At 44.5% G+C, this 14,460-nt stretch overlaps 1 protein-coding gene across 7 annotated transcripts in view; it reads left to right on the top strand.

Annotated features, from left to right (window-relative positions):
* Window positions 1-14,460, top strand: part of LOC133155041 (muscleblind-like protein 1) — a 35,990-nt gene that overhangs the window by 7,422 nt on the left and 14,108 nt on the right. For 6 of the 7 annotated variants that reach the window (XM_061279994.1, XM_061279993.1, XM_061279992.1 and 3 more), the window contains exon 2: window positions 7,307-8,081. In XM_061279994.1, the coding sequence (XP_061135978.1) occupies window positions 7,908-8,081 (174 nt within the window). In that variant the 5' untranslated portion in view covers window positions 7,307-7,907. Of the gene's footprint in view, window positions 1-7,306; window positions 8,082-8,827; window positions 9,193-14,460 lie in introns of those variants that run through there. The other variant, XM_061279998.1, reaches the window with a different exon arrangement.

The raw sequence follows: 14,460 nt of genomic DNA on the forward strand, positions 1-14,460 counted from the left end.
TTGCCGGTCGTGAATTACATTTTAAAGGCACAGATGAGCTCTTTTGACACTGGACTGAATAGCGAGAACGCTGTGCAGGTGACGTTAGCTAGCAGGCTAGCCTCGGAACTGGATAGCATTCTGTACAGTTGACGTTCGCTAGCAGGCTAGTTGCTGTGCTGGATAGCATTCTGTTAGCTGCGCTGGATAGCATTCTGTTACAGCTGACGTTAGTTACCAGGCTAGCCGCTGAACTGGATAGGATTCTGAACAGTTCATGTTAGCTAGCAAGTTAGGTGCTGAACTGCATAGCATTCTGTACAGTTAATGTTAGCTAGCAAGCTAGCCGCTGAATTGGATAGCATTCTGTTACAGTTGACATTAGCTAGGAGGCTAGCCAATTAGATAGCGTGCTTTGCAGTTGTTGTTAGCTAACAGGTTAGCCATTAAGTTTTGCTAAATGACTCAAAGACAACCAGACCAATCTTTTTACACACATTTGTGAGAAAACGCCTTCCACAAACAACAATGGGAGGTTTGTCTCCCAGTCCCTGCCATCAAGCAATCTTTTCCAAGATTAACTTGATTTATTATCGCTCAAAATGTTTCGCATCGTTAATTTTCATCTTTTTCCGGGAGGGGGGGGGGGGGTGGTGGTGGTGCTATTGGAAGGACATTTTGGGGTATGCTGTATCTGGTGGAACAACCTCAAAGATAACAAGTAGCCTAGAGCTTATTGAAGATAGTATCTCCAGTCCAGATACATACACAGTGCCATCCTTGGGAAAAAAAAAGGTCATGGTCAGTTGTCTTCCATTCACCACCCTCATGGTAAGCAGATACTTCTCATCGATGCAAGTAAGCCTGAGTTTCCTTCAGATTTATGATCCTTTCAAAAATGCGAGTATCAAATGCCAAGAACTCTGACTAGGCATTTTGAGGCTTCTAAGTGAAGACTGCTGTTTCTTTGCAAAATGGCCATTTTTGGAAATGGGTTTACGTCATCAAGATTGTTTTGGTTGCAAGTATTTCCGTCTTTAGTCACACGTTGGGTATCTTGCGCTTTTGGGTCATCGCTAGTCGACGCGGCATTTCCTGAACTGGTCACGACATCAGAACTTACAAATCACATGGTGTGTAATCATCAGTTTTATGACTACTGGTTCTTGCCTAGTCTTTATTGGTATTCGTTTTTTTTTTTATATAGACACCGAGTCTTTATTGAGAACAAGATAAAAATGGTTATAATAAGTATTGTGCAATCAAGTCAAAAGTGAGTATTTCTGTACAAAATAAATCCATTTCAATTTTCCCCCCCTGCTTTGACACGCCTATCCCAACCGACATCAAATCATATCAGTACTCTTGCATCTGTCTCAGTCGCTTGTCTTATTTGCACGTCGGTCTGGCCGACAACACTAAACATCTGCTCGACGGAGGCGAAAAGACTCCATGTACTGTACTGTATGTCTCTCTATAATGATAGCGGCTCTGTGGGCGAAGAAGGCCGTAAAATCACCCGAGGGAGCTTTTTTCCCAACTTTTTCCCCTTGACCGACCTCCCCACCTATTACGACTGCATCTCCTGCACTTTTTATACCCGTTATGTCTCCGTCTGTCTCGGACGTTTACTCTGCTCTTCCAATCCTTTCGCGTTCTTTACACAGCGACGTATACCCTCCTCCATTGTTATTCCTGCGAGGAGCAGACCAGTCTGGCGGTGGCTTGCTTTATGTCCATGAACTCAGTGACACCCTCGCTGCCGCCGCCCGTCGCTGCTGCAGCATTACGCCGCACTAGCGTTAGCACAAGCAGACTGTATGCTTTTAAAATCCATCTATCTTGACTGTTTTTCCCGTCATTAAGGGGAAGCTAGAGTCTATCTGTGGCCATAGATTTCCTGGTATGTGGTCTATGTGACATCTGAAATCGTATCCCGACAATAGATATTTGATATTCAGTATAGAGCAAGCGATTCAACTGATTTCGGCACATTTGGGAGGAAAAAAATATTCAGAATTTGTGTCTGTCTGTCTTCCTGTCGCTGTTGGCACTCATTCGAACAGCGAGTGGGTGAAGCTGGCACTTTGTTGATCTGCGGGGTACAATCGCAAATTCTGCCTAGCAACAAGTGTTCAGGCAAGCGTATTTGTAGTTTTTCCTGGTGTGTAATCTAACTACAGTAGTGATTTTTTTTCGAATGTAAACATGACTGGACGGGGGGGAAAAAAACCAAACACACGCACTGGGTTTGTTTTTTCAAATGAAGGAGGGAGTCTTTGCTCTCCAAAGAATGATAGTCAATGTTAATCGTATGCACACATATTACTCATGCGGCCGAGTCTTGAATATCAATAGCGCTGTTGACCTTCCATTCATCTCCTAGCTTGCGTCCTCCCTCCACGATGCAGATCTGCTGCCTCATGCTTAGCAGTCCGCACTCGCGTGCGAGCGTGTTTCGAATAGAAATGAAGTCCAACGTTGCGTTGATGGCACGATGAATTCAGTTGACTTCATCCGAGGTGGGAATGATGAGCGCGCAAAGGCAACACGGGCGAGTCCGATCACAAACTCGCGGGGGGGGGGGGGGGGGGGGCGTGGCCTGAGTTATTGCTCGACATGGATTCTCGCGCCCGGGGTTTCATTAATTCATTAATACGGTCGTTGCCTTGGCAAGGTGTCGGATCCGAGTCTAGCAAACAATTATTCTCTGACGTCTGATTTAATATATTCCTAATGAGGTATTTTTACATTATTAAACCTGCTTATATCAAAATGTATAGAGAGCTTGACTCACAAATGAGCAGGCAGATTTTTTCTTTTTTAGTACAGCTTTGACATTTACCGTCTTTGGTATCGTTAACCTCCGCTGATGCGACCGGTTACAAAATTGCGCAGATGGGAAATGCAAAGTTGGTAGTATAAAATGCTCGTAATGACATATGTGGAAGGGGGGGGGGGGGGTTAGGGTGCGCTACTGGAAAGGTGATAAGCTCGCATTGGAAATGCTGACAGCGTTGGCACACGTCCGTTAAGGGATGCTGAAATGTTAATTGATCTTTTCCGTGGAAACAAGCAATCAGTGCTCAACACAAACTTTGGGCTAATGGGAAAATATTTGGCCTGAAGCCATGACTGTCAATTAAAAACCTGGGCCTGATTGGGAAGTCGGTGAGGCATATGAGTTTTACAAGTTTAAGATACACAGTTGTAAAAGAACAACGTTTTTATGCCTTTTTTTTTTCTTATTAGTACTGAAAAACACTAGATGCTAGCTAGCTAGATAGATAGCTAGCTCTAGATAGCTAGATAGCTAGATAGCTAGATAGCTAGAATTATGTTTGTCGTGTTTAAAATAGACTGATGGATTATCCCTTAAAATTTCATGACTTAGTGAAGCCATCCTGTTTGCATGGCTTAGACGGTGCCTGGTGGGGCTGAAGCGGACTCCCGAGTATTTGCGACACACACTTCTCCCTGTGTTGTTTCCAACCTGCCATCTTTTGCCAGCTTGTAGCTATAACCACTTTTAGCCTCCCTCGCCCACCGCTTGGCTCTTTCCCCGCGCCCCCTGCCTCCCTCCCTCCCTTCGTTCTCTTCGGTCCTATCAGTGTAAAGGTCAGCTCGGGTCCAGCATCCACAGCGTCGCCGTTTGTAATACGACGCGTCCGACGTCTGCTTTTTGCCGCGTCAGTCAGTAAGCGGGCCTTGAGCTGCTCACATTACCAAACGACGACATCGCTTTTCTGCTTTGCTTCGCTGAAGTTTTTATTGAATTTTCAGATTCGACACAACACGTCTTGTTGTCAAATTAACGCAAACATATTGTGGCCTGCTTTACTTTGTTTTGCTTTCGTCTTCTCTGTTCACCTTCTGTGCATATCAAGAAAGAATATTGCTTTTGATAGTAATAAAAGAAAAATAATTCAGTTCAGGCGATCTTTTGGAGCCCTTGGCCGACACCACGTAAATAGCACACTTTATTTCCCCTTCATTTGGTTTTTAATCATCATTGCGAAGCCTAGGTTTATTATCATGAATCAAAAGTAATCACCCTTGTCTATATCTAGGCTTATTGCCACAAGCCTCCAAATAATCCCGTGGAGCTAAATGAGCAGCACCGTTATAGCAAGCATATTAGCGCCGGATCCGATGGCGTTGCGTAAACAAGGTGCTACATTATTGAGCTTGTTGTTGATAGCGTCGAGAATTACAGTCGGTATAACTTGATACGATGCGATATTATCACAATATTTTGCCGATGATTAAAGAGAGGTCTACAGACGTATGCGATATAAGTGAAAAACTGACCGTGAAGTTTAGCAGATACGATACTTTGTGATATCAATATTTGGGGCATCGATACATTTGCCCCATCCTTATCCCATCCTTGATACTGCATGGTCAGAGGTTATGCTGTGATACATCACAGTATTGATATTTTGTCCCGCCTCTAATTGAGACCGTACTTGTCAAAGATTATGATGTGATATATCACAATATCGATGATGTGTCCGACCGCTAATCGAGACTGGATCTTGAGAATTTATTATGTGATATTTTGGTCCACCCCTGGATGTATCAACACGATATTTCCAATTTGGACCTTTGAGTGAGGGGTCAAAGGGTGTCAGGTGGGTGGGGGGCATTACTTCCACACTTCTTTCCCTTTGTCGACATTGTCTGGAGTTGATCTGGCGGTATAATCATATCTGTTGCCTCTGGCTATGGAAAATGGCCGCATGCATTATTCACAAGCGCTGAGATGCTTATTGATGAAGCCCTTATTTATTTATTTCCTCCTCAACACCGTTCCTCACAGTTTTAGCCTTGTTCCGTCACAGTCTCATTTATTCATGCGACGGACCGTACCCCTGGCTCGTTTTGTCACGGCTCTTGACGGCAGCCGAGCGGCGGCCTCGGTGAGATTGCCTTTTTTGTCTAATTGCAATTTGGACGCTTCGGGCTCGCATTCTATTCATGTGGTCATTGAATGTTAAGAGTATTTGTTATCATTCCCGTAAAGAAATGACAGCATGACGGCAGAGCTCAATAGCCATGACGGACTTTCTTCTTCTGAGCAATGACAATAAAGGTTGGGAAGACTTTGTACATTGTTTGGTGTTAAGGCACAGTGGCGTTCTGTGTTCTTTCATGTGTATTATTCCTGAGCTGTATTGGAAAAAAAAAACTGCAATATAGGCAGCATGATAGTAATTATTAAGACACCTCCGAACTATTTGTGGAAAGCATATAATTGTTTAAAGTTCCCCCAAAACTACAAAAAAAAAAAGATACATTTAGTCATTTAGAACTTCTAAATTATTATCATTAGTGTGTGTAGATTGTGCGATGCTGTCACATCACAAGGCCTGTGCAACAGTGGCTCATTCTAAGTCCGCATTGACCCAGGGGAGCAATTTGGATAGGAAATGGCCTCCGTCCTTCACTGACATTCTGCCCCCATCGTGAATCAGCGATCCCTTTTGCTCTGCACTCAGAGTTTCATTATGTGCAATTTTTCGTAGGATCTGACCAGCCTACGTGGATATTTGAGGAGAGGTGGTGTCCCAATACTTTTGACCAATGTTTATGAATAAGAAGAGACTTATTGCGCATGTTTATATTTAATCGTCTGGTAATGGCAGTGCTCCCTCTTTAGTCCAGTTCCTTCCAGGTGCAGTGGGTAATTCTAACCTCACCACACACACACAGCTGAAAATATCAACTTTGGCCCAAAAAAGTCGTCCACTAATGTGACTGGCCCAGTCCGGATAAAACCGCATTTTTTATTACTCTTTTTATTTCTAAACTCTATTTATTTCTTGGCTATTCTTGCTTCAGTGGCGAGCTTGTTAGCAGCGGTTTCTAGTGGCTAATGCTAGCAATTGTGGTGTTTATATTCTCATTTCACACACAAAATAGGAATGTTTTGAACTCCAAGTACGTGTGATTTTTAAGGGATATTGTCACAAATTGTATCCTGATTCTAAATTGCGGAAAGATGTGTTAAATAAAGTGCACCTAACAATAGAGTATTCATAAACACATCTGCTGTAGTGAGCGGGGGACGGAGAAGTGATGTAACACCGTGTGGGCTGTGGGCATAAGGGTGCTTTACTTTGCAGAGAGTATTTTTTATTTTTGTGAGAGCAAAGAGGTCTAAATGCGTTTTGTGTCAGCGGCAATCTAATAAGGACGTGGAAGAGAGTATCATCCAACTCGCTGCGATGGTCGCGTCGCCCTCGTCTCTCTTGTCAGTGGCCGGCTGCCAACGCTGATATTACTACCATCTCATTACAAGATTGGGAAGATTGGCAGCTCAGTTGAGAAAGTGAAACAGTTTTTATTGGTGTCATTCAGAAGGGGAAGCTAGTAATTAGCATGTCTGACACACACTTGGCGAGGTTCCGGGTTAGCTTCCGGATCATACGTGGCTAGCATAACATACAAGCTAGCATTGAAACAAAACCACTCGTAGACCAACTTTTGTTCATTCTCTGTACGTTTCTTTTTTATCAGCTACGTTATAAATGTATAAAATCTCCTCGGATGTACAAAGTTGAGTGTAAAGAACATCAAATCATGGTGTTCCTCCACATCAGCCGCCTATGTTCACACTTGTTACACCATTCAGAAAAAGCCGAGCGTTATTGCTGCCTTTTGGAAATGTGTGACCTTGGATTTGACAATATTTATTCAAACCATGTCCAAGGCAGCATTGTACAATAATGGTGGCAGCAATTAAAAGATAAACTTGATCTATTAGTTATACCACTAAATTTAGCACGGCCGGTTATGCCTACAAAATGCTGTCTGGGTATGAAGTAATTTAATAAAAGCTAAAGATTAATTTTGTTGTTATCTTATCTATTTATTCTCAATATAATTAAAGATGACGTACCTTAAATGTGAAAGGACACGGTTAAGAAGGTCATCCACCATGTTTTTAGTTTACTTTTAACGAAAACGCTTCGAGATCGAAACTGGATAGGGTTCGCTTCAACCCACATTTTCTGATAGACACTTATCCAAATAATAATTTGCGGAATTACTTTCCTGACGAGTGAGCAGGCACAAGAAAGAAGACACGGTTCTCGGTTTACGACGCTACCGACTAGTTTTGAGGTTGTGAAAACTCTCATTTATCGCCATACGGACTCTTGTTTGGTTTATTTTTTTTACTATGGGTTCATAGACATGTCTAAGAACGTCTAAGAAAGATGACGAAAAAATTGGTTGTTAGCGACTGCCTCTGAATCAGTGCGTATCTAAGCCTCTGTTTGAGTGTGTTGCCCCGCTGACACGATTCCGTCCTTCTCCACAGAGAGAAGTGCCTTCTTCCTCTCCCGCCCGTGGATCTTGGACTCCGCTGAACCCCGCCACAGTCGTCAGCGCTGCCTCGCTGGGCCGTCGACGCCATCCACTGCGCCACTGAAACGCTAACGTCGGGGCCCCTCCCTCCCTGCTTGCCTCCCTCCTGCGCAGATAAAGCCCGATGTTGAGAATAAACAGATACAATCGGCCGCTGTGAGCGGGAAGAAGATCGTGGCTCTCGCTGTCTTCTCCACCGCACCCTCCTCCTCCTCCTCCCCTTTCTGCTTCTTCCCATCATGAGCCGACGCGATCAATAATGTTTTACCATCCTTTCGTCTGACAGTCGAGCCGAGGAGCGAGCCGATATTTGACCGCTAAAGGCTTCCTATTTGAGGCAAGCGGGCCCCGAGGATGGGCTACAGGTTGTAGAGCCTCAAGAGGCCTCCCCTGACTCACATCCAGACAAAGACCTTTTCGAGCCCACCGTCTCCCATGTCATTGACTTTTCCATCCTCATTAGCAACACACGGGCGTGCTCATAATTGCATTTGCTGGATATACGTTCTTTTTCATCGGCCAACCTCGGCAACTGCTGTCGCTCCTGTTCCGAAATGGCGGTGAACGTGACGCCCATCCGGGACACAAAGTGGCTGACTTTGGAGGTGTGTCGGGAGTTCCAGAGGGGGACGTGCTCGAGGCCGGACAACGAGTGCAAGTTCGCCCACCCCGCCAAGAGCTGCCAAGTGGAAAACGGCCGAGTCATTGCCTGTTTTGACTCGCTCAAGGTGAGCGCGACAAACAATTCATCACTGAGACATTCATCACACTGTTTTTTATGGGGGGGTTATGTTTTTTTACAGCTCCTAATAGAGACAACTATTGTCTGGAGTTGTTTTACGTCGGAATCGTAGTCTCGCCGATGTTTTGATGATTCATAGCTTTCAATCACTGTTTGTTTGATCCGGTGGCGGTCATCGGAACAACATCTGTGAATGAGATTGAGAAATTCCTTCATAGCAGACAAGTTAACCGGCAGGGTCTCTGGGTGGGACTGCTGAGGTTTCTATCACTGAGAAGAACAATGAGGGTGTCGTTTATGTCCAAGACTCTACACGTAAGAGTGTTTGTTTCATATTGTGGTCACACAAGATGGGGGTGGGGGTTCTCGGAAAGCTCCGCAATTAACTCTATTTTTTGCCCTGGCACTCGGACAACACATTTCAAACTGTGCGGCTCCACTTTCTCGTCCTCCCTAAGACGAACGAGGGACAGGAAACTCCAGCAGGACGGATGGACATCAACACTCAGGGAGTCATCACAGTTTCAAGTCCTCAGAGTGTCGTACTAAATTTCTTATATATAAATATTCACAATGTCAGACTACATGAGTATTTGAGGGTTATTTATTTCGGTGTGGGAAAGTCAGTCAACGAGTGGTTCGGGCGTTCGTCCATAAGTTCTAAGGTTAGGTGTATAAAATATCAACTGAGGACTTCGAGAGTGTGTGAATGCTTGTATATGCGCCCCGCGATTAGCCGGGTGGACACGGAGCATTGTATTCCGATTGGACCGTAGGCGGCGGCGCGGTAAAGGGTTGTGAGTCGCAACCCCGCCGGTGATATCATCGCTTCAGTGCCGCGAGGCTCAAGTGGGCACAGAGCATCGGAATTCCACTGTTCTATTTAGCAATGAGCAGCGTGTAATTTGGCTCCTATCTGATTGGCAAGCCACGTAACTGGAGAGCCGAGCTGGAAGTCCGTCAAGCCGACCGTAGCTTACCTTGGCTTAAAGCTGAGCCTGCTTCTGCTTCAGCTGGCCTCTGTATTACCAACATTATTCTTATAAATGGCGGCTGCCTGGATGCTGGGATGCCTGCGCGGGGTTCGGTAGGTACAGGTAAGACAGGACCGGACAAATGGAGGCTGCCGGGGCCTGCTTAGATCATGAAACAGACACGACTATCCGTGCCAGGGCATTCCATAGCATGCCTCCCTGACAGTTTGATGTATCTGCTTTATCTGCACATGGACTCCAAACACACATCCAGGCAGTTTCGGACCCAATGTCTTTTCATTTAAAAAGAAAAGAGATCTGTCGACGCTGATAACAAATGCACGAATATTCGCCGGTGAGCTATCCCGGTGGATTTTGGGTACACATCAGCTATTCGCACTCATATTCACAGCTATGCACGACTGTATGAATTTATAATCTTTGTGAATGTTTGTGGAATGTAAGAGGAATACAGAGTACCTGGAACAAAAACCGACGCAGGCGCAGGGATGCAAAAATGTGAATCCATCAGGAACACACTTAAAATCCTCATGCATGGTTGCCAAATGTAACCAACACTTAAAAGAATGTGATAACCCGAGGAAATAACTAACTTTAGAGTAACGTTCGTTACGGGGACTTGGTTGCGTAACACTTGCTTTGTGAGGACAGGATCCTTCATCGACGCATTGGAAACTTTCAATCATGTGTTTTGGTGCGCTTGAGAGGATGCCGCACTTGGGATAAGGCCTCTTTGAAACGGAGACGTGCTCGAGCTCCTTTAATCTGCTCTCCATTCTGCTCTCGTTAATCTCTCGGCTGCGACCTCAACATGTACGGCATATTATTTGTATATGTGTACTCTAATAGGCAATGGGCGTTTCGGCCTCGGGGGCTACTTCCGCGTTAGCGCAAGAGCTCCGTTGGTCGTGGTGGCTTAGGTCAAATGGTTGCACACTTTTCTCCTTTAACCAGCTAACGACCTTTCAAGGCTTATTTGTCTACGTCAAAGAGAGAAGAACCCTGTTAAATTTTAATGAGCTCAAGATGGACTCTAAAGTCGTCGGCCCGCAATGGCTTTGGGTATGCAAGCTATTACGTGTTGCGGTGTTACGTTGTTGTTCGTTCATTCGGTTACATTTCGATGTTATGTATGAGTTAAAGCAATGTCCATTTTTAGATCTCATATTGGCGGGCCGAGCCGACCGGGATCCGTCCTCGTTGATCCTTCAGTTCTTAGCCCGCACAAAGACATTACGAAAGGAGGCTTTTATTAGCCGCCATCAACGCAGTCTCACTGGATACACCCCCCCGAAAGTCCTCCTCTAAATGTCTCGGTGTCCTCAGAGAGGCTTGGCCACCGTTTTTACGTCCATCTGCGGATACGCTGTCTCAGCACGCGCACACATCCATCTTAAAAGACGCCGCGTCAGCATGAAAACATGGCATAACAACTCCAGCGCCAAAATACGCACAAGGGTGAACTTTGCGATTGTCCAGGGTCACCTTTTTTTAGTCGGGACATGTTTCTTGTGACCAACTATTCAAATGTATCACTCAAGTGATATATCGAGGCAATCGGAGCGGTGACATCAGCATGTCTGAGCGCCGAGTCGTGATGTCCCGCCACCGCCGCCGCAGTAGTTGTGAAGAGAATTCCAATCAGTTCTCGTTAATCTGTCTCGTCCCCGTCTAAATCCTCCTTGACACCCTTTACCCCACCTTCCTGTTCTTTGTAATTCTACGGGAGTGTGGCGGATTTGAACAAACCTCTAAATGAGACTGCAGACAAATAAGGCGTAATGGGGCAGAGGCGGGAAAGCAGATGGAGTGGGAGCGACGAAACACGAACACGCCTGAGGACGCCCGTTTGTCTGCTAACTGGTTGTTTCGCTTTTATTTTGTTGCTGTTGTCCCAAAGCAGCTTTGCGCGTCCGTCTGCTCGTGTTCGCGTCGTCTCCTCTTCCCTTTAAATGTCACTGGCCCTCTGCTCTTTATTTGATCCTGCGGAATTCGGCGGCTTCTATTGCGGGTTCCCACACATACGTTAAAATACAAGAAAATATGATCATGCTAACGGCTACTTTTTTTCTTAATGCTAACAGCTACTTAATCACAAGGCCCTTCCCTAAAGTGTTACCATTTTTTTTTTTGGAAACTAACAACTGTCCAAAATGTCTTGGAATTAAGACAAAGAAGTCCAGTCCAAGAGCTAATGGATTCATTGATTGGAAAAAGAGCTGTGTCTTAAGACTTTTTGTCGATGGAAGTGTACACTGATCTCAGTGTGAGGAGTGTACGCCTGCCAAATAACGAGCATGACCTCAGGAGGGAAATGACAAGTCATTCCTGGCACTCGACATTTCCGTCTTGCCAAGCATTTAATTGGTACAAAATCTTACATACAAGGTACTCTCTGTGTTTTTGGGCTTGTTTATCCGACCCCCTTCCAAAAAAAAACAATGATGTATTGGTCGTCATGGCTACTGCAGTCTACCCAGCAACAAGGCGGTATCTGATTTATATGGTGCTGGAAAAATATACAATACATGCTGGGCAAAAGTCACCTCATTACAACAACAAATTGAATTTTCCAAACAATCTACGCGACATGTCGGTGAGAATTTGATGAAAGGTGCTTTTTGAGTCAATATGGCAGTCAAAAGAACTGAATAGATTGACACCAATAATGGCATGGCTAGCCTCTTAGCCTCTATTAGCCTCTGTTAGCCTCTGTTAGCCTCTATGAAACAGGATGGCGCAAAGTCTTTGGCACCTTGGAATATGACACAAAGCGCATGAAATAAATATTAAAATCTGTGAGTTTTTTTTATTTTTAAAAGCAAATAGGTGAGCTGTAGCTAGCTGAGAGAATATGAACCCCTTCAAAATAATGAAAACAAGATTTGTGTAACTTTTATCAACAAGTCTCCCCCGCCTACTTGATATGTAAAGACAACTTATGAGCGCTTCGGAAAATTGTTGCTTCGGCGAATTAAATGTACACTCGGCATATTTGTTTATTTAAATTTGCTCATTTTTTTCCCTCCTTCCCGACAAACGACCTCAGCCGATTGCTCAGACGAATTAGGCTCGTGTTTGCGCGGCTGTCGCTTGTTGTTTTTAACACGCCGTTATTAAGCAGCAGTCGTCAATGCGCTCGCGTCGCCATCACTCATGCTCTTTTAATTAGAAAATAATCAGAGTTGGATGAGAGGTTCATTAAATCTCATCTGTGGAGCCATCAGACACAAACAACACGGGAGTGGGAGATTTATCAGCCTTCTGAAAAGAACTCGCCTACCTCCCCCTTTGATTTGTTGTCTCGCTGAACATCAGGTCGGAATGAATACGTGACGAAGAAAGACCAAAGAAGGAAAGGACGTGGTAGAAAGTGAACGGGAAGAGGGGAGATTATTAGTGCTAATTAACAGAAACCCAAGTGTTTATCAGCACTTTATCTCGGTGCAGTATTGATCCTTTGAGACCGAGGTGGAGAGCTCTTCATTTATTTTTTTATTTTTTTGCTTCGCCTCTTAGTGTCTTGCCTCTTAATCTGGACAGTGTATAAAGCCTATGACGGAGTGCTTAGCAGTGGACACATCTGAAAATTATCGTTACGTTTTATTTATATAGCTATTCATTTTTGTGTGTGTGTGTATATTATCCATCCATATTATATAATATATTATTATATTTATTTATTTGACGGTTGTCACCTGAGCCCTACTGTGATCTCATTTTCAGTTGAAAGCATGGAGCAAAATGGCCGCCCCCTTGAGATGGATAAAAAAAACAAATTGCAACTGCTTTTTTCATCTTGCACAAACGTAATCTTCTTAACGAAGGAGTAGCAGGCATTTTACAGGAGGTGTGAGGCCTTTCTTTGTATATATATATGTCGGCATATGGGCAGGGCCAGACCTTGCTTGGTCCACATAAAACTAATACTAGGGGAATGCAGCGTGTAAGTGCCCCCACCCGGCTCACATTAGCAGCTTCTATTTGCATGTCCTTTCATTCTTGGCTCTTATCAATAATGCAGTAAAGTAGGAGGCAAAACTAATTGTTTCCTGCGTACGTTTTTACCCGCCGCATATGATGGATGCGTCTGCCTGCCCGACGGCGAAGTGCTTTCGCAAACTTCCAACAGTAAGATGAGGATCGAGCGGTTTGATCTACCAAGTGGCGTTTTTTTTTTCTCGTTTTTTTGGTGACAAGGCGGCGGCTAATTGAAACGTGTCGTCGGCCTCTCGTTCGAGGAAGTACAGTAGTTGCGCTCCAGAAGGCAATTTGCTGATTTGCCCGTGTGATTGAATCATGACGACATGAAGTCTGACAGAGGGCGGCTGGTGTCAATGCGCAGATTATAGACAGAGTGGAATTGAAGGAGTGATGGACGGCTGCACACACGTTTAATGGTCTAACACCCACTCTGATGGACAGATGGGAGGGGGAGAGGGGAGTTAGTAATAACGCCGCCTGTTGAGCGTGTGCTCGGGTGAAATTGAAGAATGTGTGTAATATCCCCTTTATCGTTGGAGCGTCCGTCTTGGTTGGGCGCTGGGATTCGTCAACAGACTTTAAGGGGATTACGGCGGCGTAAAAGTAGCAGCCCTCGTGACGGATACGGCAGCTGGCTTGTGTTGTGTTGCCGTGACGACCCTCATCACTGCTGCCTTGCTGTGTTAACACACAAAGCTTTATCTTTTATACTGTCGGCTCTTTTTTTTTTTTTGTGGTTGTTGCACGCTGACATCACAGACGATTCCATTATGGGAAGGTGATCGCCTCCCTCCGGCCTTTGTTCAAATTGTACAAGGGAACTTTGATCAAGGCGCATTGATGAGGAGGAGCGTGCAGTCAGAAGGTGAAGAAGCCCTTGTGTGCATGTGTGTGTGTGTGTGTGTGTGTGTGTGTGTGTGTGTGTGTGAGAGAAGTATCAAGGTATGTCTCGAGCAGGAATCATCAAAATTTCTTCAACGGGCCTAGACAATCACAATGTCCTATATTACTGGTGAGCTAATTTTAGAACAGAACCCCCATGATGCACTTTAGTTCGAAATTACTGTAAACTACCGAATTGCGGGATTTTTTTTTTTTGCAGGTAATTTGAATCCAAATAAACCAAGATTGGTTCCAATCGGATCATCGAGATCTTTTTATAGCATGTTTCAATATCAAATCATATTTAAATATCCTGTGTTAAATCCACAAACTAAAATCTAATACCGTATTTTCCGGACTATAAGGCGCACCTTCAATGAATGGCCCATTTTAAAACTTTGTCCTTATATAAGGCGCACCGGACTATAAGGCGCACCATTAATACATCATGTCAGATTTTTAATCCAAATCAAATCATTCTCCATTTTATCTTTTTTATTTCAA

The sequence above is a fragment of the Syngnathus typhle genome, linkage group LG6 (assembly GCF_033458585.1).
Source record: "Syngnathus typhle isolate RoL2023-S1 ecotype Sweden linkage group LG6, RoL_Styp_1.0, whole genome shotgun sequence".
Lineage (NCBI taxonomy): Eukaryota > Metazoa > Chordata > Actinopteri > Syngnathiformes > Syngnathidae > Syngnathus > Syngnathus typhle.